General features: G+C 37.6%; 3 protein-coding genes across 6 annotated transcripts; all 3 read right to left on the bottom strand.

Annotated features, from left to right (window-relative positions):
- Window positions 1-19: 19 nt before the first annotated feature.
- On the bottom strand, window positions 20-4,691 carry LOC137710395 (uncharacterized). 2 transcript variants are annotated; one of them, XM_068449401.2, is made up of 10 exons: window positions 4,393-4,690; window positions 3,934-3,990; window positions 3,677-3,754; window positions 3,292-3,345; window positions 3,053-3,135; window positions 2,574-2,673; window positions 2,414-2,476; window positions 1,358-1,600; window positions 653-713; window positions 20-560 (listed from the first exon to the last, which is right to left on the bottom strand). In XM_068449401.2, exons 1-10 carry the CDS (start codon window positions 4,639-4,641, stop codon window positions 463-465), a joined length of 1,086 nt encoding a protein of 361 aa, XP_068305502.2. In that variant the 5' UTR covers window positions 4,642-4,690; the 3' UTR covers window positions 20-462. The 2 variants fall into 2 exon arrangements, with proteins under 2 accessions (XP_068305502.2, XP_088541002.1); XM_088684876.1 differs by lacking the exon at window positions 3,677-3,754 and having other exon boundaries at window positions 4,393-4,691.
- A 3,332-nt stretch (window positions 4,692-8,023) lies between these two features.
- LOC137743835 (YTH domain-containing protein ECT3) lies at window positions 8,024-13,251 on the bottom strand. Of its 3 annotated transcripts, none has more exons than XM_068483772.2 (10): window positions 12,927-13,251; window positions 11,970-12,023; window positions 11,526-11,587; window positions 11,076-11,229; window positions 10,448-10,512; window positions 9,978-10,325; window positions 9,358-9,873; window positions 9,046-9,258; window positions 8,720-8,893; window positions 8,024-8,424 (listed from the first exon to the last, which is right to left on the bottom strand). In XM_068483772.2, exons 2-10 carry the CDS (start codon window positions 11,995-11,997, stop codon window positions 8,317-8,319), a joined length of 1,668 nt encoding a protein of 555 aa, XP_068339873.2. In that variant the 5' UTR covers window positions 11,998-12,023; window positions 12,927-13,251; the 3' UTR covers window positions 8,024-8,316. The 3 variants fall into 3 exon arrangements, with proteins under 3 accessions (XP_068339873.2, XP_068339879.2, XP_068339887.2); XM_068483778.2 differs by having other exon boundaries at window positions 11,154-11,229; window positions 12,927-13,119; XM_068483786.2 differs by lacking the exon at window positions 11,970-12,023 and having other exon boundaries at window positions 12,927-13,092.
- Window positions 13,252-17,097: 3,846 nt separating this feature from the next.
- On the bottom strand, window positions 17,098-22,803 carry LOC137715408 (uncharacterized). Its single transcript, XM_068454736.2, has 2 exons — window positions 19,832-22,803; window positions 17,098-17,857 (listed from the first exon to the last, which is right to left on the bottom strand). The coding sequence occupies exons 1-2, from the start codon at window positions 22,404-22,406 to the stop codon at window positions 17,433-17,435; spliced, it is 3,000 nt and encodes a 999-aa protein (XP_068310837.2). The 5' UTR covers window positions 22,407-22,803; the 3' UTR covers window positions 17,098-17,432.
- Between the last annotated feature and the right edge of the window lie 213 nt (window positions 22,804-23,016).

Below are 23,016 nucleotides of genomic sequence, written 5' to 3'. Positions count from 1 at the left end.
AAAAATTAAAAATTAAAAATTAAAAAAATGGTCGTGGAATAAATGGTCAAGCCTAATCACATCCCACGTTTGGTACTCGGCAAAAAGGAGCTACTAGTATCGACAACGAGGCAAACCTTAAATACGGAAATAAAAGAGTGTTCATGGAATCCGCTATCGATTTCTAACCATCAACTTGACATCTACTATTAAAAAATGCTTGTGTTTATGAACTTCCTGAGAAATTTGGGTCGACAATGTCTGCGCGGTAGGCTTGAAAAATTGGCGACGAGTATAACCCTGAAATTTGAATCACCAATATCTACTGTACGATACTGTAGGCTTTGGTACATTCACGCACTAGTCCGATGAACTGGTGCAAATATAGAACGTTTGCCCTCCATGCAACCCCTGAGGACACGTCTTCTCTGAAGATTCCACAGAAGTCCACCGCAAGCATCTGACAGAGTAGCCGTGTTCATCTCATGGCAAATCGTACTTCACTTGTCCAAGGTACAGACCACAGGCAGGTGCCATGGGACTAGCAGCAGTCACCGTCTTTGCATTCAAGATCCTCTCGACTGTAAATTCCAATTTGTTTAGGAAATAAAAAAGGGTTAGCTCGTTAGAGGAGTAGGATCAAATTACGAAGAACAAAATCGATGCTGCTCACCATCAGGTACTTTTAAATCTCCGGTGCCGATGCACTTGAGTACACCAACAAGCAGTCTAACCTGCATAAATCTCAACAGCCTTAGTAAATAGGTTGTAAACCGCTTGAACTGGAGGTAGATAGACTATAAATAGACTCCAAGATGAATTTCCAATCAATTTTTGGTATAACTCTCAGTTTCGGTTGGCATCATTTGAAAAGAAAAAAAAACTAATAAATTACCCAAAATATAAGTGTGGTAGAACTTAAACGATTCTGTAGAACTCATGACACAGTGCTAAATAAAGAGGGCACAACGCATTTATACGAGAGATATACAAAATAAAATTTTGAAAACTCAACAAGGAGAACAAAAATTTCAAGTAATACATATAATGAAAATAAATCCCTGTTAATTATGTCCGAATTCGCTAATGATAGATTTGTTAAGTTATTTTACGGGGTATGGTGGTATTGTCATTAGGGACGGTAACACTGAAGTACTTTTAGGCTAGCAAAGTACACACACAAAAGTAACCAAAAACAGTGCAAACTCGAGAAACGCTACCCTCTCCCTATGAACAGGAGTCAAGATAACATAAACAGCAGGTGTGAATGAAAGAAAAAAAAAAAAAATACAAGAAAAATTACGTTTAGGAACAAGAAGAAAGCATACAACACATACAATAAATAATAAGCAAGATGTTTAGGAAGAAGAAACTCAACCTGGTGGTATAGAAAAGAACGTGCTCGTGCGGTTACCACAAAGCAACGGTGTTTTTTTCTCACGCCAAATCCTTGTCCTTCATTGAAACTAGAGGGTGTATCAGTCTCTGATTTGTTAGCGTGGGCATGAGGATCTTTCTCCACTAAATTGTTCTGTTTCCTCTCCATTATTGATGGAAAACAAGGAATTGACACTACCTCAGAAACATTAAGTTCATCCAACGTTCTGATCGGCGACTTTGCCTTAAATAACATAAGTTAAAAACATTATTCTTTTCCTTAATTTAGAGAACATCAAACACATAAAACACATACAGGAAATAAAAGGAAAGAATATCCAAGATAAGCTAGAATGAGTATGCTACGGTATAATGTCAATAGTAAAGCATTCAACACTTCGAAATATCTTCCTAATTACGTAAGTTACCTGTTGAAATATTTTCCTAGTACTTAGTAAAATACGGAAAGGGTATACTACATAAATAAATAAGTACATGTATTATTCCGCAACTTTACTAAAAAAAATACTTTGGAAAAATTTGGCCATTTTTTTAAATTTTAATATTTTATTTATTAAAAATATTTATTTATTTTTAATACTTCAATAATATATTACACACAAAACGTATGTACGTACGTGTCTAATACTTTGGAGTTATAAAAAAGGTTGAATTTTAAGAATCATTAAAACGTTTACAAAAAACGGAAGTATTTTTGAAAAATACGTACTTACATGTATAATAAGCGTATTATATGTGAATTTACTATGTCACATATAAGTTCTTGCCAACCTTTTGGTGAACGTTAACTCACAGATGCATCCTCAATCTGAATGAAGGTTAAGAAAAGGAATATCTCAAGAGACAGTGGATACCAAAGACCATAAAGAGACGGGAATATCACAGATGCTTTATCAACCAATAAAGATACATCTCATCATATACTTTTTTTTTTTTTTTGTGGGTAGAAAAGAAACAAAAACCTCATAGTATAGTATCAGCAAGCAAATAATGGGAAGTACATTAAAGCCTAACTAATTAGGAGGTAAGGAACAACCTGACAACCTGCTGCCCTAAAGGAACTAAAATCATGATGTCCAACCAGAACTTTGCATGCTTCCTGCATCAATTTGAATCAAGGAAATTGCATTAGATGAAAAATTAATGACCAGATATAGTTTGAGCAAACATAATATTTGCCAAAACTGCAAAGGAACCTGCATAGAGCAAAGATCCAGCTCCTCAGGTACATGCCATGCCCGGTCTTTTTCAAAAGTTGACAAAGGCTCTGGTCCGGACAGAAAACGGTAGAAGTACCTGAGGAAATTTCAACAAAGGCAAAAAAAAAAAATTTATGTATGGCCCCTGAATCTCAGGCCTAACTACATCATTATTCAAACACAATCCAAAACAATATTGCTATGTTATATATTCTAAACAAAATTAGCTTACTGTAACTCAACCATTGAAAGGTTATGATCCATTCTACAGAAGTTTATCTGGTGGATACCACCATACCATGTAAAATGGCAGATAGCTGCAATCTAGTTTACATTTGCCAGACTAACTTGAATATTCTACAAGTCAAGTAAGCATGGAAAAATATGTATGCGTACCATTAAGAACATATATGAGTCCCCAGACATAACTTAAGGTTGCAGTTGTTTTACGTAATTTCAGATTCATGAGTACCTACGTGCGCTCTTGGGCTTTATATCGAGCATGAAAATCAGCTGGAACACTTCGGACATCTATCAACATCACGTCACCTTCATTCTTCTGATGGAACAAAAACGAAGTGTCAGGATCTCCTCATTGAAATAAAACTATAAAGTATATATTGGCTATGGTTTCAAATCCGCAATTCCAGATATACAATCAAACAAAGTCTCCATCTGATATTTTTGTGATTTGAACAATCAAAAGAAAGCACACCTGTAAGAAATGATTCACTGCTTTTTTTACCACTGCAGGTTCATGGGGTTCTAACTGCATTTCAACAAAATAAAAGTAACTTTGAAATCAACCAGAGCTGTTCAAATATGAGGGTGCCTCTGTGTATGCATGCAAAACATGATCCTCTACCTACACTGAATACCAAAATAGGGCTATTAAAAGACAACAATTATCACCGACGCACTTCTTTAACTAAAAGTCCTTGAAATTTAATTATGACTCAAAGGCCTAGTCTTTAGCTTCAGAATATGATGTTTCTTAATGGATTGATAAACATCAAATTTAACAGCATTTCACTCCACTTGCCCCGTCAATTATATGCAGTTGTATTATAAGTTAACATATTAATTTTCAAATGAAATACCACTTCGCCAGGCTTCCTTTTGCTAATACGCTCAACATCTACATGACAAACATTCGACAAGGCATGGACTCCAGCATCCTACAACAGCAAAAGAGAATACATCCACCGCATCTCCCAGTTAATATAACGCTTGCTAGAAAATAAAGACGACAAGGTGAAACTTAATACTCTTAATCTTATACTTCTTATGAGATAACAAGTCGAAGAAAACCAGCAATAGTAAATTCCAAAGACAACAAAGTCCCAAGTAGACTTACCGTTCGACTTGAACAGAATATCGAAACCGGCTGCCCAATAAATTTACGAAATGCCTCCTACAAAAATCAAAAGATCAATTAACCAACCACTTGATTTGCAGCAAAATTAGCATTTCGAATGGAAGAAATTGAGGTTCCACCATAAAACCAATTGGCAATATGGGGAGTAACCCAACCTCTTATAAGCCCATGCAAGGTCCCTCCTCTCATCAATGTGGGACTAATTCTCAACCATAAAACCAATTGGCAATATGGAGAGTAACCTAACCTCTTAGCCCATGCAAGGTCCATTCTCTCATCAATATGGAACTAATTCTCAACACGAATAATACATAAACTGCAACGATCCGAAGCGGAGGAAATGAAAGGACAAAACAACTTCAAGGGCAATGAAATTTTCATTGGTAACGAAAAAAGATTGAGCATTTATCATTCAATCTCAAATTCCACAGAAATCACCTCAAGAACGCCAACAACTGTGCGGCAATTGGACTGCTGCTGCGAGCCCGAAAAGCGAGTACCAATGTACTCGATTGCCAGAAGATATCGCTGGATTCGAGGGTGTTGGCTCATCGATTGCGGTTGCTGTGACTCCTGATCGCCGTCGCTGAGATCGTCGGCGGGTTTGGAAATCTTTGAAGGCCTTTGGGGAGATTGGGAGTTGCTGATGCTATCTAGTTCGAGTGGGTGCTTAAGATTTTCTGACATTGGACTCCAGAGTTTTGGTGGTGCAAAGTTTTGAACTTTGGGAAATCAGGGTTTAAGGGCTTTAGCTATTGTTTGAATGCAGGGTTGTATCCGAAACCCGACCCGCATTTCATATGCACTGTAAAAGAAAAATACAATGTAACCATATGTTTGGACGAAGAAATTTAAAATTACTAAGAAATTTTAAAATGACGGAAATTGAATTGACAAGATTTTATTTTCTAGAATTTGTGAATTTTCTTGTTTGGTTAACCTAAAATAACAGAGAAATTGAATACGGAATTTGTTATTTTTAAGCTCTCAATCATAGAAATTGGGAAACGACGAATATTTTCATAGAATTTAAACTTGGGAATTGGAAGTCCCAAATTCCAAGTTTTTTTTTTCACGCGAAAATTCTAAATTCCTATGTTTATGAGTCCAAACAAGGGTTGGTTTATGTCAATTTACAAATTTTGATTTTTATGTAAATTCCAAGTTTATTTCCCTTATCCAAATACAATGTAAAAAAGTATCAAGACAAACTTACATATATGCACAAGTCTTACCTATGCACTTAAGCACTAATCAATTAGTGATTTAATATGCATTTAGTTCGACTGATAAATATTTTTTTATGATTTGAACCGTTTGCTTTATAAATCTTCTTTAACAGTTATCCTTACCAAAATTCATTCAAATCGAAAAGATGTTTTTGTTCTTTTATCTAATTGTGACATAGAACAAAGACAAGAACGGTGTCATCGGACTACAACAAAATGATCAGGTCAATGATCAAATAGCTAAATGATTCTCAATTTGACTATAGTTAACTTTAATTAAGTTCGACTCTAGTAAATAATTTATTATAATAAGTTCATTACATGGCTGAGCTAAATCCAATGGTGGAGTCTGCAATCACTTGAGCAAGTAATTATGGATGTTGTATTCACACACTTTTTATAAATTTCTATCATTTGGTTTCTTCTGTACAATCCATCCTCGAATGCCGAAAATTAAAAGGAGTGTAAAATGTAACATATAACATGAGGTGTGTGGATAGCACCACACTTAATTATAACTGAACTAAATTTTCTATTTCGTAAAGACTAAATTAAGGATAATACTTGCATTCCTCTATTGGGGATGAGCTCATTATCCACTTGAAATAACGTAGTTGAAGAAAGTTGAAATTCTAACGTAAAATCAATTGGCAATTGGGGAGTGTCTCAATTGTTTATAAGCACATGCAAGTCCCTTATTTCCAGATAAGGATCCTCTCCGAATTCCCTTTGTGGGAATTCTAGAGATCCTTATATCCTAGTCATTCATCGTACATCATGCAACCAATTTTCGTTAAGTATTATTTGTGTTTGATTTTAAATAAAAAAAATTCAAAAAATCTAACTGCACGATATACGATGAATGGTTAGAATGTGAGAATCCCCACAATTTGAATCCAGATGAGATTTCAAATCCCTTATTTCCCAAAAAAAAAAAAAAAAAAAAATTGTTGGGTAAATTACAAAAAACTACCTCAACTATTGGTGTCATGACACTTTCATATCTCATCTTTTAAAATTGACAATGTCATACCTCATCTTACGAATTTGTGCCAATGTCAGACTTCCGTTAGTTTTTCTATTAATTTCTTAGTTAAGTGCTGATGTGGCTAGAGACAGGACATATTTTTTTATTAAAAAATAATTAAATATTAAAAAAAATTAATTATTAAAAATTTTATAATAAAAAAAAACCAAAAACCAAAAAAAAACCCATCAACCCGTGTCCCCCTTCCCCAAAAACCCAGATCCCTTTCTCTCCCACCCAACCTTGAGCTGGTCCCTGTTCATGTCGAGGAATCGAGGTCGTCGATGATGTTGATGTCTTCCTCGAGAAGAGATTGAAGGCTCTGATCAACTGCTATGCGTGCACGGATGGGAAGCTGGACCTAGCGAGCCCGATAGGGTTTGTGAGCTTGGCAGCGGCAATCAGAGAGAAAAGGAGGAAGAGGAGGTGAAGAGAGAGAAAGGTGATGAGGTGAGGGAGGAGAGAAAGGTGAGGGAGGAGAGAATTCGTGCGTTCCATGGCTTGTAAGTCTGTGTTTTGGGGAGAGAGAAAGAGAGAAATGAGATAGGATAGAAGGGGATCTGGGTTTTCAGTGCACCTTCTCGAACCTCGCCCATTTTCTGAAACTTGATTCTGGGAATTGATGGTTTGGGTGTGCAGGAGAGGAAGGGGATCTGGGTGTGTGTAGGAGGGTGATGGGTGTGTGAGAATGGAAAAGGATCTGGGTGTGGGTTTGGTTTCTTCTTTTTTTTTTTTTTTTTTTTTTTTTTTTTTTTTTTGGGTGTTAGCTTGATTTTTTTGGTTTCTTCAGTGGGGTGGTGAAGATGGAGGAAAAGAGGCGACGGTGGGGTGGTGAAGGAAGGTTGGGTATGGAAGGACCAAGGGAGGGATGGGTCGGGTTGGTAGGTCGTGGTGAGGGAAGGACGAGTGCGAGTGGGGAGAGGGATGGAGGAGTGAGACCGCATCCCAAATAGAGGAGAGAGAGAGGGTGATGGAGGAAGGTTGGGGGGACGGGAAAGGGTTTGGTGGCTGTCAAAGAGAAGAAGAAAAAAGGTTGGTGCGGTTGGAGGAAAGGGAAGGCCGGATCCCTTAGGCCATTTTTTAATTTTTTTGGTTTTTAATTTTTAATTTTTTAATATTTAATTAATTTTTTAATAAAAAATGAGTCTCATCTCTAGCCACGTCAGCACTTAACTCAGAAATTAACAAAAAAACTGACAAAGGTCTGACATTGACACAAATTCGTAAGATAAGATATGACATTATCAATTTTAAAAGAATAGATATGAAAGTGTCGTAACACCAATAGTTGAGGTAGTTTTTTGTCATTTACCCAAAATTGTTTAACAATTAATATTGATGCCCGTATTATTAATTTCTTCTCTAAGTTTCTGAAGCCTTCGCTCTCATGGCCGTTTCCGTAAACTCTGGTGGCATTTGAGCAAGGAGATGTCCAACTCGGGAGATCCTCAGGCGGAGCAGTCGGAGCTCTTAACAGCTTCTTCCATACAAGCAACTTGGCACCGCCGTCGGCCACAGAGAGCCTTTGCCAATTTAGCGAGGGTCGTAGCCACAGAAGGTATTACTACAACTAACCATGATACCATGGAATAAATGCAACTCAATTGCACGATGCGTAAAGGGGGATTCTTGTTTCCGAATGTCAAAAGGTCGTATCAAAACGTTACTAGAAAATATAATGTAATGAACGGTTGTAATTCTAAATAACAATGAAGGTTTTTTGTGATAAAACGTCACATCTGTCATGCTAATATGTTGCAAGATGCAATCGGAGATAACCATTGAACCTCCCGTGTACATGAGACAAACAAAGTGACCGAAAAACAACACAAACTGTTTATTGAAAAATCAATCTTTCGATATAGAGAGAAAAGACAAGCATTGACTAGTAAGACCACTTGTTCACATGAAATTCAAAACTCACCCGCTAAATAACCCAAGCACAAAAACTAAACTCACAAACCAGCCTTGATAGAAAAATTGAAAAAAATATATAGCTAGAATTAAAAGGAAAACAAAAAAGAAAAAAAGATGATAAGAATCAAAACCTTCTGGACCTTAGGCAATGTGTATAACTCAACATGCCTAATTGTAGCATCGCTGTCATCACGGGCAGGCGTCGAGGGATAGATTTTTCGTGAGCGAGATGAGAGAACCCATCCTCATCCCACCAGATTCGACATCGATGTTTCTCCCTCCACCATTCATATGCTTCTGCAAAATGTGGTTAGTGGGGTTAGACCAAAATTAATTAACTGCAAGTTTTCTGCACGAATGTCACGATTAATGAAAACAAACGAAAGTGAACATTTGCTTTTTTTTTCATTTACTTTATGTCGAGTGTCACCAAAGCATCGTTAAGTTTAGGGAAATCATATATCTACAAGTACAATATGTAATAGAATACCATACAGTTGGAAATAGTCATTTGAAAAAACCAACACAGCTCGTAAACTCAATAAAGTAGATGTCGTGCTAAAATGCATTAGACAAAGAAAGGAAAACTTACAGTGAAATCACCATTATCGTAATTTTCCATTTTCAAAGTTGCCGGTTTATTGCTCCTTTTGGCTTGCAGAGACTTCTCCCGATTTTCATAGAACGTAAAGTCATCTAGCAAAGACGTTTTAGCCGTGTAACTTTTAAAAATGTTCAGCATTTCCAAACCTTGCTTGAGGCCAATCTGAAAATTATAATACAAGTTAAAACACTCTTAATTCAATCATGCCATAACAATGAAACAGAGAACATCCATCAGGGCAAACAAGGAAAACGAGGTTGTCATGTTTCACGGAAAAATACTGCTGCCGATGAGATAAAAAATAAATATAGTACCTCCTGAGTGTCCCGGGTAAAAGTTACTGGTCTGTTGTCATTGTTTTCAAGGATAATGTGCCGCAACTTAGAGTTCGGTATGTCCTTTATTACATGCCACTTTACTGGGAAGAACCCACTCCACTTGTCAACTTGCCAGAAATCCATATCTTTATTAAAATCTACCTGTCCAATCATCTCAGCTACACCAACAAACTGTCCACTTCCGTTTACCTGAGAAAAATAATAAAAGTTCAATCTCAAATGCAAGACCTGGGAAACGAGACACTCTATAACCCAAAAATCAAGAGAAATTGCATATATCAAACTCACTGAGAAGAAGAGGAAGATGGGACACTGAGTGCTGGTCTGCCTCAATTTCAATTCCACATCATGAAATGTTGCATCTAGTTTCTTATTGCCATTGGGAGTGCTGGCCCAAACATCATATTTAATGGACTTATGGACATCGTCTTCACTGTAAGACTTGATGACATAAAACTTTGCTTTTTCATAATCAGTCTGAAAATCTGGCAAGTTATATTTATCTCTACGGACACTAATTCCTAGTTCTTCCTTCTCAATTGGTGAGTCTAACGGAGAAATCTTGTTGTGGGACCTTGGACCACGTGTCAACTCAGCTGAGGATTCAAAATCTTCATTCCTGTTATATTTTTCCCTCAACTTGAAACTATCATTTCCATTCACAATTCTTCCATTAGATTTGTAGTATGTTTGACCAGTAGGAGGAAACAAACCATATTTCTGGTTGGTAAATGATGAGAATCTTCCAGCTGGTGGGTATCCCTTCAAAACACCCGCTGAGAAATCATTACCCAGATGAGGAATCTGTGGATTTAAATTTATACCAACAATTTAGACGGTTCTGGTTATATATCAGCAAATAAATTTGGAAGTTACTGAACCAAAGTTGCAGAAATTCTGTTCCGAACCTTGTTTGGTGACTTGCTAGGTTGTGTAGGGAGAGGCTTAGAAAACTTGGTTGGGCCATTGGCTTTAGTCGATATAAAACCATTTGACCTAGATAAAGCAGTTGATGCATGTCCAGCCTTTACATTTCCAAAACCAGCATTTGCTGCAGTCGAGACGTTTCCACCAAATGTTGTGTCCCAGGAATAACAAGGCGCAGCTTCTGATCCATATGAAACAGGTGGTTGCATATATCCTGAGGAAGGATAATACTGTTGTTGGCCAACACCTTGCCCATCCGCTCCCATCAGAGTTCCTGGGGCATATGGGTTATAGCTGGGAAGGTAATACACCATTGAACCATTGTCTGACTGCGCACCATGGAACAGTAATTAAGAAAAAGAAGAAATTGCATGCTCAATTAGAAATGATCACATTCATGAATAAATTAAGCATACTAGACCCAATTGAAACAGCTAAAAGATGAGCATACCGTATGTGAACCATTAGCATGCAGATAACCGTGATCATCCATCTGCGTAAACGATCCAGTATATCCTGCACCCCAAAAAACCCAGAATTTGAGTACTAAAATGAATCTAAGTCGCAGAAATAACATGTACTTTGACTAAAGCACAGTTTAGACAAACCAAACTACATTAAGCACTCTTCTAGAAGTGTATTCACGTCTTTTATTCCACATTTGACACAGGGTTTCATGTTTTTGACGAAAAATACAGCTTTAGTATCTCAACAACATAATCTTTATTGCACTTTTCACGATGGATTTCATGTTTGAACTGTATACTCATGCTAATTGCCTAGTTGCAATCCTTACAAATAGATAGATGGATTGCATAACACATAAACCTTTAGTAACAGCAGCAAAGTTTTCATTGAAAAAACAAATTTTATTGCTCAAAGGGAATCACCACTCAAAAATAATCAAAATACAATAAGACTAAACATGCAAAAGATGATAATAAAGATCTTACGTTGCTTAGGTGCATAAAGAAGAACTTCTTTCTTCCCAAGTAAATTAACGGCTTTAGTAGAACTCTATTACATAAATAAACTATGGAAAGTCAGACCAAACACAAAGTACCATTTTGACATCTAACCTGGGTAATAATAATTGTAACAGCTAGTAGGTGGATAGTAAGCACCATGCTCTCCAACTGAGACTTGATCGGTCTCACCTTTGATGCTAGAGGTGGCATCCAATAAAGGAGACATTGACTTTGAATCAGATGGTATTCCGTCTTTCCCAGAAACCTGCAAGAGAAATACATAGAAAAGAACAGAAATGAGAATATTATAGTCGAGGCCGAACCTTCAACATTATCTAAAACACAACCCATGTCCAAATATAAACATCACAACTTGCAATCTAAAAAAAATCAAAACTTTAAGGATACAATAAAAAACAGATGCAAAATTGGTATTGGAATACAAAATCCAATCAATAAAGAAACAATCAAAACGGCTATAATTAAAGGACAGGGAGGGGGCAGAAAGCAGGGACAGATACAGAAAAAATGAAACATCAGGTAAAGAAAGGATTTACATACCACTTCTTGCTCACTCAATCCAGTAACAGGATCTGCCTTCAATACAGTGGATACAGGCTCCACTGGAAACAGATAGTCAAGAAAAACATCAGATGTTTGCCCATCCAAAATAAAATTTTCCATTAATTACGCAAAAATTGATATCAATCGGGTCAATCATATTAAATAGAACTTCAAGCAAATCATTACATAGATGCATAAACTGTAGCAAAACGAAATCATAATATTTTAGTAAAGAAAATTTGACTGCAACACAACAATTCATGGAATTTTCTACCATGAAAGCACATATCTACAGCTTCCGAAAACTATTTACCCCCAACACTCAATTCAATCATTTAAAACAAACCCAAAAATTATTTAACCTAAAAACCCTGCAAATATGATTGTCTACTAAAACTTGAAGCAAATTCCACTAAAGACTAAGAGTTAGTCAATAATTACCTTTCTCAATTTTCTTTTCGCCCGCCATTACCAATCCTTGAAACCCAATTCAGCCTAGAACCGAACAACAAAGAAGGAAAAAAAGAGGAGGAAAATAGGGGTTAGTAAGGTGTAATAGCACTATTATCTTCCTAGGGTTTATAAGCCGCACAGCAGTGTGACCCTAACTGGTTAAACTTTCAAATTAAAGAAATATATTAATTCTAATTAAAAATTCAGTATGAACTTAACCCTTAAGTTATCCTTTTTTTTTTTTTACAAAATTTGACCAGTATTTCAAAAGAGATTTGAAAAATAAGAGGGGCAACTTATGCAACAGGCGTAAATTAGCAAATCCATGAATTAGGTCGTGAAAAAGATTTGATTTTTCCCTTGGAAAACACTAGATTCCATTTTCCCTTCTGATAGGGACATCTGGGTCATCTTCCTTTTTTCTAAAAAATAAAAATAAAAATAAAAATTGAAAGCTTCACCAAAAAATAAATTAAAAAATATAGGAAGCGGAAAAATATGAGGACAAATTAATTAGACTTTTCAAAACAAAATCTCAACCCTGAGATATTTTTCAAACGCATTTGAAATTCTTCTTCCGCAAGATTTGTTGATTTGATGAAATCAATGCAAGAAAAGAAGAGGAAATTTTAAAATTGAAAAACTCGTTTCCTTTTTTCCCAAGAAAATCTCTCTGGTTTCAACGATACTACAAGCAAAAAAATCCAAACAAAAATATACCAAACTAGGAAAAAAAAAATAGATGCAGAAAGGGGGATTCATAGTCGATTTCACGTACAACGCAAGAACTGAAAAATTAAAAGTTGAAATTTGAAATTTTAATTTAATTTTCATACAAAAAACAAGAAGCTTCTACCAATCAAAACAGCGAACGAAAGCGTTTCGAAGAACCAAAAATTTGAATTAAATGAACAAAAAACGCAAAAAGTGAGAAGAGAAACGCACCTAAGAAACGCGGATCGAAACGAGTGAGGCCGATCTGCTGCGATAAAAGGAAGAACCGCTTCTGCGATTCGAATTCTAGAGAGGAGAGAGAGAGAGAGAGGTGTGAGACGAGTGTGCGACTGTAGAAGAAGAAGTGGGAGGGGAACCGGCACTGACGCACTGTGTGGTGTAAGCCCTTAAGAAATAATGGAATGATCGAGGGTCACGATTAGTTCCTAGTTCTTTGAAGAAGGTTTTGGAGCCGTTGGATTAGTGTGGTCAAAAAAGCGGGTGCCGACGTTTTGGGAAGGGCTTTCTCATTTAATTTCCCGTTGTTCGTTTGTTTGGAGGGGATTTGAAAATTTGCTACTTCGGGTCGGTTTTATGTTTTATGATTTGTTTTGCTCGTTGTCCTCCGCTCCGTTTTTAGCAAATAGTTTGAGCACATGACTTTTCGGGTCGGTTTTATGTTATATGATTTGTTTTGCTCGTTGTCCTCCACTCCGTTTTTAGCAAATAGTTTGAGCACATGACTTTTCACAATCGCATTTTAAACCTCGTTTAAAAATGTTTTCAAAATGATTAAAATTTAAAAGTATTATCAGTGTAAATGTTTTAAATCAAATTTTAGTAATAATCTAAATGAATACATAAAAAACATTGTAATTGCTTCATGCAAGCACTTAATGTCACATCCCGGTCCAGGCTCCTACCACATCTTGAACTCGACTCTACCATAGCACGATATTGTCCGCTTTGGGCCTCGACCAAACTGACACACCCCGACCGAATTCAAGGTGTGATGGCTGTCACGTGAGGGTGACATAGCCATGTGCATAGTGCGGAAGCGAAAGATAATAATAAAAGTACGAATAAATAAAAATCAAACTACTAAATAAACTAGTTAATGTAACACACTAGTGTGAGACTAAGTGGGATAAACATAATCAGAGCACATAAAGCCTAAGTGCAGTCCAGAAGAACGAATACTAATTACACAACACCCAAAGGTGATCCTACATTTGTGATGTTCTGTCAAAACCACCATCAAATCGTTGTGAGCCACCAAAGCGCTTCTAACTAGAACCTGCAGGGGCGTAAAACAGAAAATGTGAGTGGGCAAAAACAAAGTTTTTCAAAATCATTTCATTATCAAAAGTTTTAACCCCTTGCCGTAAAACCTGTATAATTTCCCAGAAAATAGAATATACACATATATCGAAAACATGTTCAGAAATATGCCATGTCGAATGCCTCCGCATAAATGTAAGTAACCTAGGTAATGTCAATCAATGCAAGTAACATGTCAGCCGGAGTCACCTAACGTGACTTGTACGGCTGAATCTAAAGCTCAAAGCCCCAACTCACTAACTATACCTGCATACGAGTCGGAACCACTTAAAGTGGTCTGTATGGCAGGACTGGGTGTAAATAAATACGCTCAAATACTACGATCACCTGAAGACTGGGCGAATAATCGCGGGTCACCTATGAGTTGGAACCACCTATAGTGGTCTGTACAACGAGACTGTGCACCTAACTTGGATCCAAGATGAGCGTGTGGTGCGGGAGGTGAACATCACGTGAAGGACTATGCCCTACTCTGGACAGGAGCACTAACACCGGGGATGCAGGTTATGAGCTCTTTATGCATCTCGCATAACCACTAATTCACAATCATAAACCACAAACTTAACCTGTGCGTCCACAACACTAAACATACATATATGCAACTACTAATGCATAAATAAATAGGCAAACGTTATGCATGGCATTTAAAACATATAACCATTCCATTTCATTTTATGGGAAAAACCACTAGTATATAGGTATATATGGAAAACCAAAAGCCCACTCATTGGTATGTGGAAGGGTCGTAACCCCCTTGCCTCGAGTGACTGCGCTCGTCCTTAGGATAGGTCTCACCTATATGCGAAACAACTATAAAAATCGTTATCCATTGCCGCGTATTGATGATTTGTTTGATCAACTTCGAGGTGGCGGTTAGGGAATCCGTTAGTTTTGGCCGCGCGTGGGGGTGCGTAGGTCCGTGCACTCGCCGGCGCGTGGGGTCTCGAAAAATTATTTTAAAAATATGGGGATGTTCGTGAGGTTGGGTAGATCACGTTGGTGTATTAACACACCCCATTTGAGCATTGTATGAGAAGTTATTACCTAGGTTTGACAAAACTTTTCAAAATCATTTCATTATCAAAAGTTCTAACCCCTCGCCGTAAAACCTGTATAATTTCCCAGAAAATAGAATATACACATATATCGAAAACATGTTCAGAAATATGTCATGTCAAATGCCTCCACATAAAATGTAAGTAATCATGTTAATGTCAATCAATGCAAGTAACATGTCAGTCGGAGTCACCTAACGTGACCTGTAAGGCTGAATCTAGAGCTCAAATCCCCAACTCACTAACTATACCTGCACACGAGTCAGAACCACCTAAAGTGGTCTGTACGACAAGACTAGGTGTAAATAAATACGCTCAAATACTACGATCACGTGAAGACTAGGCAAATAATCGCGGGTCACCTACGAGTCGAAACCACCTATAGTGGTATGTACGACAGGACTGTGCACCTAACTTGGATCCAAGATGAGCGTGTGGTGCGAGAGGTGAACATCACGTGAAGGATGGTGCCCTACTATGGGCGGGAGCACTAACACTGGAGGTGCAAGTTATGAGCTCTCTATGCATCTCACATAACCACTAATTCACAATCATAAACCATAAACTTACCTGGCACTTACATGTGCGTCCGCAACACTAAACATACATATATACAACTACTAATGCATAAATAAATAGGCAAACGCTATGCATGGCATTTAAAACACATAAGCATTCAATTTCATTTTCTGGAAAAAACCACAAGTATATAGGTATATACGGAAAACCAAAAGCCCACTCACATTTTCTGTTTTGCGCCCCTCCAGGTTTTAGTGAGAAGCGCTTTGGTGGCTCACGAGGACTTGACGGTGGTTTTGACATAACATCACAAATGTAGGATCACCTTTAGGTGTTGTGTAATTAGTATTCGTTCTTCTGGACTGCACTTAGGCTTTCTGTGCTCTGATTATGTTTATCCCACTTAGTCTCACACTAGTGTGTTGCTTTAACTAGTTTATTTGGTAGTTTGATTTTTATTTATTAGTACTTTTATTATTATCTTTTGCTTTCGCACTGTGCACATGGCGACATCACTCTCACTTGACGGCCAGCACGCCTTGATTTCGGTCGGGATGTGTCACTTAATGTGTTGTTAGAATCTAAAATCAATTTGAATAAAAACGCTTTTATTCATTTTAAAAACACTTCCAAATGAACACTCGTTAATTGCATTTATTTTAAAATTTGAATGTATGATACATGTATTTTAACGTTTTATACAAATTAGATGGGGGGTGGTTGTTTGGATTTGAAAAACATGACATGAAGATAACAAGAGTGGAAAAGTACGGAAATGAAGACACTATAAAATGACGATAAATGTCAGAAAAACAACCATTAACTCTCAAATAGCAAACTAAGATGACGTTTGTAGGTGGAGCACAAGAAGGTGGGAGCTTTCTGTTTTTTTTTTTTTGAACAAACGATAGTATCTACTAAGGGGGAGGGGTGGGCTTGGCCTTACAATGAGTTAACAATAATGTGGTTCAAATTCTCCTTTGGCGAGAATCGAACCTAAGACCTCTCTCATGCAATTGAAGAGGAATACCTCTAGACCATAGTACTAAATGGCAAGAAGGTGGGAGTTCTAGAGGAGAATGAGGAGTTTATTCTCTCTAACCCCTAAAGAGAGAAGTTCTTGCTTTTCCACATCTTTCGGCTTTATTTTCTGTGTTTATTTTGCTTATTTTATATATGTCTCCCGTCTAATTGATGGACACATATTCTTTCACTTAATCTCGTGTCACTTAATACTACAGTTTAAAGATATTTCTCTTCACTTATTAGTGAGATATTTCATATCCAAATCTCGGAAATCGTAAATTCGGTGCCAACTTTCTCAGTGTTATTGTGCCTCCCTTCCTACCCAATTATCTGACTAATATCAGTACAAAAAATAAACAGGGAGATCCATCACCCTCGTTCTACTTGAATCTCTAACAAAAACTCTCCCCCATTTTATCTAAATTTATAGCAGAAATAAATGTGTCACAGAGAAGGGATCGTAGTAAACATGTCGTGCATATGCTGTAATACGATACAAAAGAGTGGCCCATTAAGTTTGCATGCTCTTAGTTGCCCAACTACAATTTTACAATATTTAGGCCTGAAAAGGCCCAACTTTATCATCCTCCCTCCATAACGCTATCTAATCCTTCTCCCAAATTTATTTGATTTGCCTAGCAAATCCCCTTGATAAATCAAAAGAAAGAACCTACTTTCACATATAGCACGGCTAGCTTCAACAAAATCAAGCCACTCTAAGACTATATATATATATATATATATATATTAAACTCCAAAAAATGATGGAGAAAAAAAAAAACATGATCGTTTCTTATTAAACCAAAGTATCTTGTTTGAACTTGGGACATTTTCCGTTTTTATCGACATTCTTGGATTTTTGGGAAGTGGCTAAAGACGAGGACGACTGAAAGGATTCGGGAGAGTGACGAGGAAACTCCGATAGCATCTGAACGACTTCTCTCATCGTCGGCCTTTCGACGCTGTTTTCTTGGATGCAAAGCATTGCAATGAAGAACATGTGCATTACCTCATCTTTGGGCAGAGATATTGTAAGCCTATGATCAACAATATTTGTAACGTCCTCTTTGCGACAATTCGTTGCTTTCTTCGACCACTGCACAATGTCCACGCCTTCACCGAACTCGCCCACCGGCCGACGCCCTGTCAGAAGCTCTAACAGCACAACTCCAAAGCTATATACATCGCTCTTCTCGTCCACCCTCAGTGTGTATGCATACTCTGCAACACATGCATGCATATATAACAAGCATCAGCACCAAAACTCGGAAAGAAAATAAACCCACAAAAAAAGGGGCTAGGGCCCAAATTTGAAACAAAGCAAAAAGTAGGGCAGAAAAATAAAAAAGTGAATGGATTGATGCGAGTTGCAACAGGGAGAACCGAAAGGAAAGCAAAGCAGTCGGGGCTTTCAACGGGCAGTGGTGGCCTATATATAATAAACATGTATGTATATAATTTAAATGGGCGTGCATGTCCGGTTGGCTTTCACGACAGTCAAGTGCTGTTGGATTAGACATCACTGTCAGACTTCTGTCCTGTGTTGTGTATTGTGTGTCATTGTCAGATTGACCTCACAGAGTACTGATTCTGATATCAGACCGAGAGAGCGGATGATAGCTTTCACGTCAACCGGTTTTACAATCAGGTAGCATTTTATTATATTAATATAACGAGATGTGTCAAAATTTATATATATTATAATTTTATTAAAAATAAATGATAACAAAGTGATAAACTCGTTTCATATAAATTTTTTTTCAAGATACGGTACTGTGTATATATAATGAGTGCATTTTTGTTCATCATCATTTAGTGTAGTATATGCTCACTACCTTATTTATTATTATTAGATGAGTTTGAATTTTGAGATTTGTGCTTATTCACTACACGAATCTCGAAATTCAAACTCATCTAATAATGATAAATAGAATGATGATCATACACCCCACTAATGGTGGTGAATAAAAATACTCCCTAATACTAAACAGTGGACCTCAAAATAATGAGTAGTCTGGCACAGAATTTAGGAGAGGAGAGGAGAGGAGAGAGGCAGTTTGTGTGTTTTGTGCTACCAAGAAAATTCCATGCATAATGATCTTATTTGTTTCTTCCCTCTCTCTCTCTCTCTCTCTGTCGACGGTGGACACAGATCGCGGTGGTTTATGGACATGCCAAATTTTAGTTTAATTTTTCTTTTCTCCCTTCGGTTCAGGTCAAGTGCAAGGAGATATGTGTGTGTCATGGTTTTTTCTAGGGTTTCGTGTGTACTGGTACTACATGCATATAGATTTTTTATGGGAGGGACTTCGAGAGATTGTGCAGGTGTAGGCCTTGTGATACTATAGGAATCACATTTACCAATTAAAGGTATTAGGAATCCGAATCACACAACTCAAAAATCAATAAACAAAAGAAAAATAAGGAATAAGAAAATGATTTACGCTCTTCTTTTCGTTTTATATAATCTTGTTTAATTATGTATATTATTTTCTTTTGATTTATTTATTAATAATTTAAAAAAAAAATTATACGTGTTTGACTAAAAAATGTGTGTGAAAATCAACTCCATAAGAAATATAGTAAATGAACTTAGGTTTTCTTCTTCATCGTTTTTTTATTTTATTTTTTTTATGTTAGAAGATGTCTCAAGATGCAATTCCCCTCCCCTTTTAATTAAGTATTTAAAGAAAAAATTTCTAACACCTAAATGGACCCAAAATTTAGACCCAAAAAAAAAAAAAAAGGACCCAAACTAACACCTTAAGTTCTCAACCAAGAAAACAAACTAATGCCTTACATGATTACACTGGTATGTATATTCTTTATGGTCATGATCAAGTCCAAATGATAAAGGAAAAGTAAAGATTTTTGCATAAGAAATCATGTCCAATTAAAAAAAATGTAAAATATTAACAAAAATGATTTTATAAAATCCAAAAAACTATATTTTTGGACCAATACTTAAGCATTGAAAGCTGACGACTATGATTGTCTAATGATGTGGCCCACAATTTTGACAAGAGCAAAAATTCACATATTAACTAACTTAACTACCAATGTAGTACCAACTTTGGTCAATGCATTGATACATTAGACAACTGAATTTGCATAGCAATCTTTCGTTATAAACAAACCTAGGAATAAAATCATAGTAAAGTAAAATTGATAGAGAAGAAGAAACAATTAACATACCTGGTGCAATGTAGCCATAAGAGCCTGCAATTGCAGACATGCATTGAGACGTACCCCCATCCATCAAGAACTTGGCAAGCCCGAAATCCGCAACGTGCGCTTCAAAGCTCGAATTGAGCAAAATGTTGTTCGATTTCACGTCCCGGTGAAGAATCAATGGAGAACAATCATGGTGAAGGTAACACAAGCCTTTGGCAGCTTCAATTGCAATTTTGTACCTCAGATTCCACCCCAAGAAACCTCCCTTCTTCCCATGCAGTGCCTCTCCCAAGCTTCCGTTTCTCATGTACTCGTAAACAAGCAGATTGGTCTCCTTGTTAGAACAAAATGCCAGCAGCCTCACAATGTTTCTATGCCGAATGTTGCCTAACGTTTGGATTTCGGCTTTGAAGCCATGATCGTGGCTATTCGGTCCAAAACCAAGTAGCTTTTTCACTGCAATTTCAACCCCATTCGGCATTTTTCCATGGTAAACAATCCCTGCTCCCCCTCTTCCAATCACATTCCCGTCCATCACGCATTCGAGGATGTCAGCAATTGTGAATTCCAGCTTCTGGAATGCAGTTATTTTCCATGAATCAGAACCGTTTCTTTTGAATGATTTGGCCTTGATGATAGCAGCCGCAGCGAACACAAGTGAGCATACTAGCAGGCCTAATGCAAAGATTAGCTTGAAATCCCTGTGGGTTTTTTGGGGTGTGCTTGTGATTGTGGTGAAGTTACAAGGGTTATTTAAGAAAAAGCCGCAAAGGTGGGGATTTCCGGCGAAAGCAGAAGCATTAAAGAAAGCGAACTGCCCTGATTCTGGTAGTTTTCCAGAGAAATTATTGAAGGAAAAATCAGCAATTGTGAGGCTCTTCATGGTTCCTATTGATTTGGGAATGTTTTGGTTCAAGTGGTTTCTCGATATGTTCAAGTAATTCAGGATGTGAACGTTGGAAATTTCTGGTGGGATGGAGCCGGACAGGTTGTTCTGGCTCATGTCGAGGTAAGTGAGACGGAAACAGTTTCCGATTTCTGGTGGGATTTCGCCAGAGAGCAAATTTCTGCTAAGATCAAGCTTTAGTACTTGATGGAGTTGGCCTATTGAAGGTGGGATTGGACCGGAGAATTGATTTCTGCTAAGTAGGAGGATTTGGAGGGAAGAGAAATTTGAAAGCGAAAATGGTAGAGGACCGGATAGGAGATTGTCCGACAGATTAAGCTGGCCTAATTTCACTGGCTGCGACGAGCTATTAGCATTCTCCGACAACATGCCAGATAGGTAATTGTTTTGCAACTCTGCTAAATTCAGCAGAGGCAAATAAATTAAGCCATTTGGTATGCTACCGTTTAGGTAATTCTGCCCCAACCTCACTCTAGTGAGACTAGAACATGTCCCCAAGCCTTGAGGGATTGGACCGAAAAGAAAGTTTTTCAAGAGAATTAGTATTCTTAGCTGATTGGATGAACACAAGTTTGGTGGGATTTTGCCGGTGAGCTTGTTCGAGGACAAATCGAGCAGCTGAAGCTTCCCATTCTGGCCAAGTTTCTGCGGGATGATCCCGGTGAAGTTGTTCATCCACAGCCCGAGTGTTTCCAAATTAGGCAAGTCTGCGACGTAGTCTGGAATCGAGCCATGCAATCTGTTCATGAAGAGGTTGAAAAGCTTGAGCTGTTTGAGAGTGGAAAACTCAAGTGGGATTTCACCAGTAAGTGCATTGTTGGAGAGATCAAGATTGACCAAGTTTGTCAAGTTGCCCAGATGCCTTGGAATTGAACCTGAAAGAAGATTGATGTACAAGTAAAGCGTGTCGAGTGCCTTCAAATTCCCCAGCTCGCGGGGAATTCGCCCGTCCAGTTCGCAGCTCGAGAGATCCATGTGAACCATATTGACCAATTTTCCAAATTCCTTTGGAATCCCACCTTCAAAAACATTGTAATATCCCAAGTACAGCTCTCTCAAGTTAGTGAGGTTGCCCAACTCACCCGGAATTTCGCCAATGAGATCATTGCCGGCAAGTGACAAGTACTCCAAGCTGACTAAATTCCCATAAGATTTTGGGATTTTCCCACTGAAAAAATTGCCTCCAAGTTCCAAGAACCTGAGCTTGTTCAAGCTCAAAATCCCAAGTGGAAGAGGAGCAGTGAAGTTGTTGTTATAAGCATCAAACACTTCCAAATTGGCAATGCCTGAGTAGTTCCAATCCAGTCCTCCACTGAATTGGTTGTTGGATATGTTGAGGAACTGAAGGCTTGTGAGATTGGCAATGGCAATGCTGCCAGTGAAGTTGTTTCCTGCAAGAGAAAGGTCGGTGAGGCAGTCGAGGCCTGAAACCAGTGGAGATACAGAGCCGGATAGACTGAAATCTGTTAAGTCCACTGCAACAACTCTTCCTCTATTGCACCGAACTCCGACCCACGAACAAACTGATCGTGGAGACGAAGAATTCCAAGTGCTTAAGGCCGGTTTGGGGAATTGGAAGCCTTGCTTGAGAGTGACTAAAACATGAAAATCACTGACCAAGGTAGAAGCAAAACAAGATGTGCCAACAAGATAGAAAAATGTCAAGACAATAAAGGGGAAGACCATCATGCATGTGTGTTATTGTTTCCTGGAAAATAGTCAAGAAAATAGGTGTTGCAAGTATTCGAAGAGAAGATGGAGGGATTTAAGCATTTGAGATTTTCCGATAAAGGACAGGAAAGTAGGAGGAATCTGAGAAAAATGAAGTGAGTATGGGGTTAAGGAATCAAACATCTTCTTTCACAAAGAGTCTTCAAATACAAGGAAGAAGTAAGCCTTTGCTTTTCTCCTTTTTGTCTCTTTATTTTCTGTTCTTTTCTCTTCTCTCAGAGAAGAGAGGAAGTTTGAAATTCTGGTAAGCTAGGAGCCTTCTTCAGACAAAGCAAAGATGGAAAAAGCAGGAAGAAAAAGGATAGAAGAAGGTTTGTTGAAAACTTTTTATTTTTGAGAAAAAAAATATGAGAACAAATGAAATATAAGAGCCGTTGGATAACAAATTTAAAGTTAATATTTGGGAAGGAAAGGAAAAGTTCATGAGATGATGCTCTCTCTTTCATTATTATATGACAAAAATGCCCTTTAGCTTTAATCAAAGGGGATGTGCTATGCTAGCTCTTTATTGCTTTGAATGAGAGTGGTGGTGATGGAGCTGCATTTTCAATTCAATCATTGAAAATGG

Source organism: Pyrus communis, chromosome 15 (genome assembly GCF_041283825.1).
Source record: "Pyrus communis isolate YQ-2024b chromosome 15, ASM4128382v1, whole genome shotgun sequence".
Taxonomy (NCBI): Eukaryota; Viridiplantae; Streptophyta; class Magnoliopsida; order Rosales; family Rosaceae; genus Pyrus; species Pyrus communis.
This window is presented reverse-complemented; position numbering and strand designations above follow the sequence as displayed.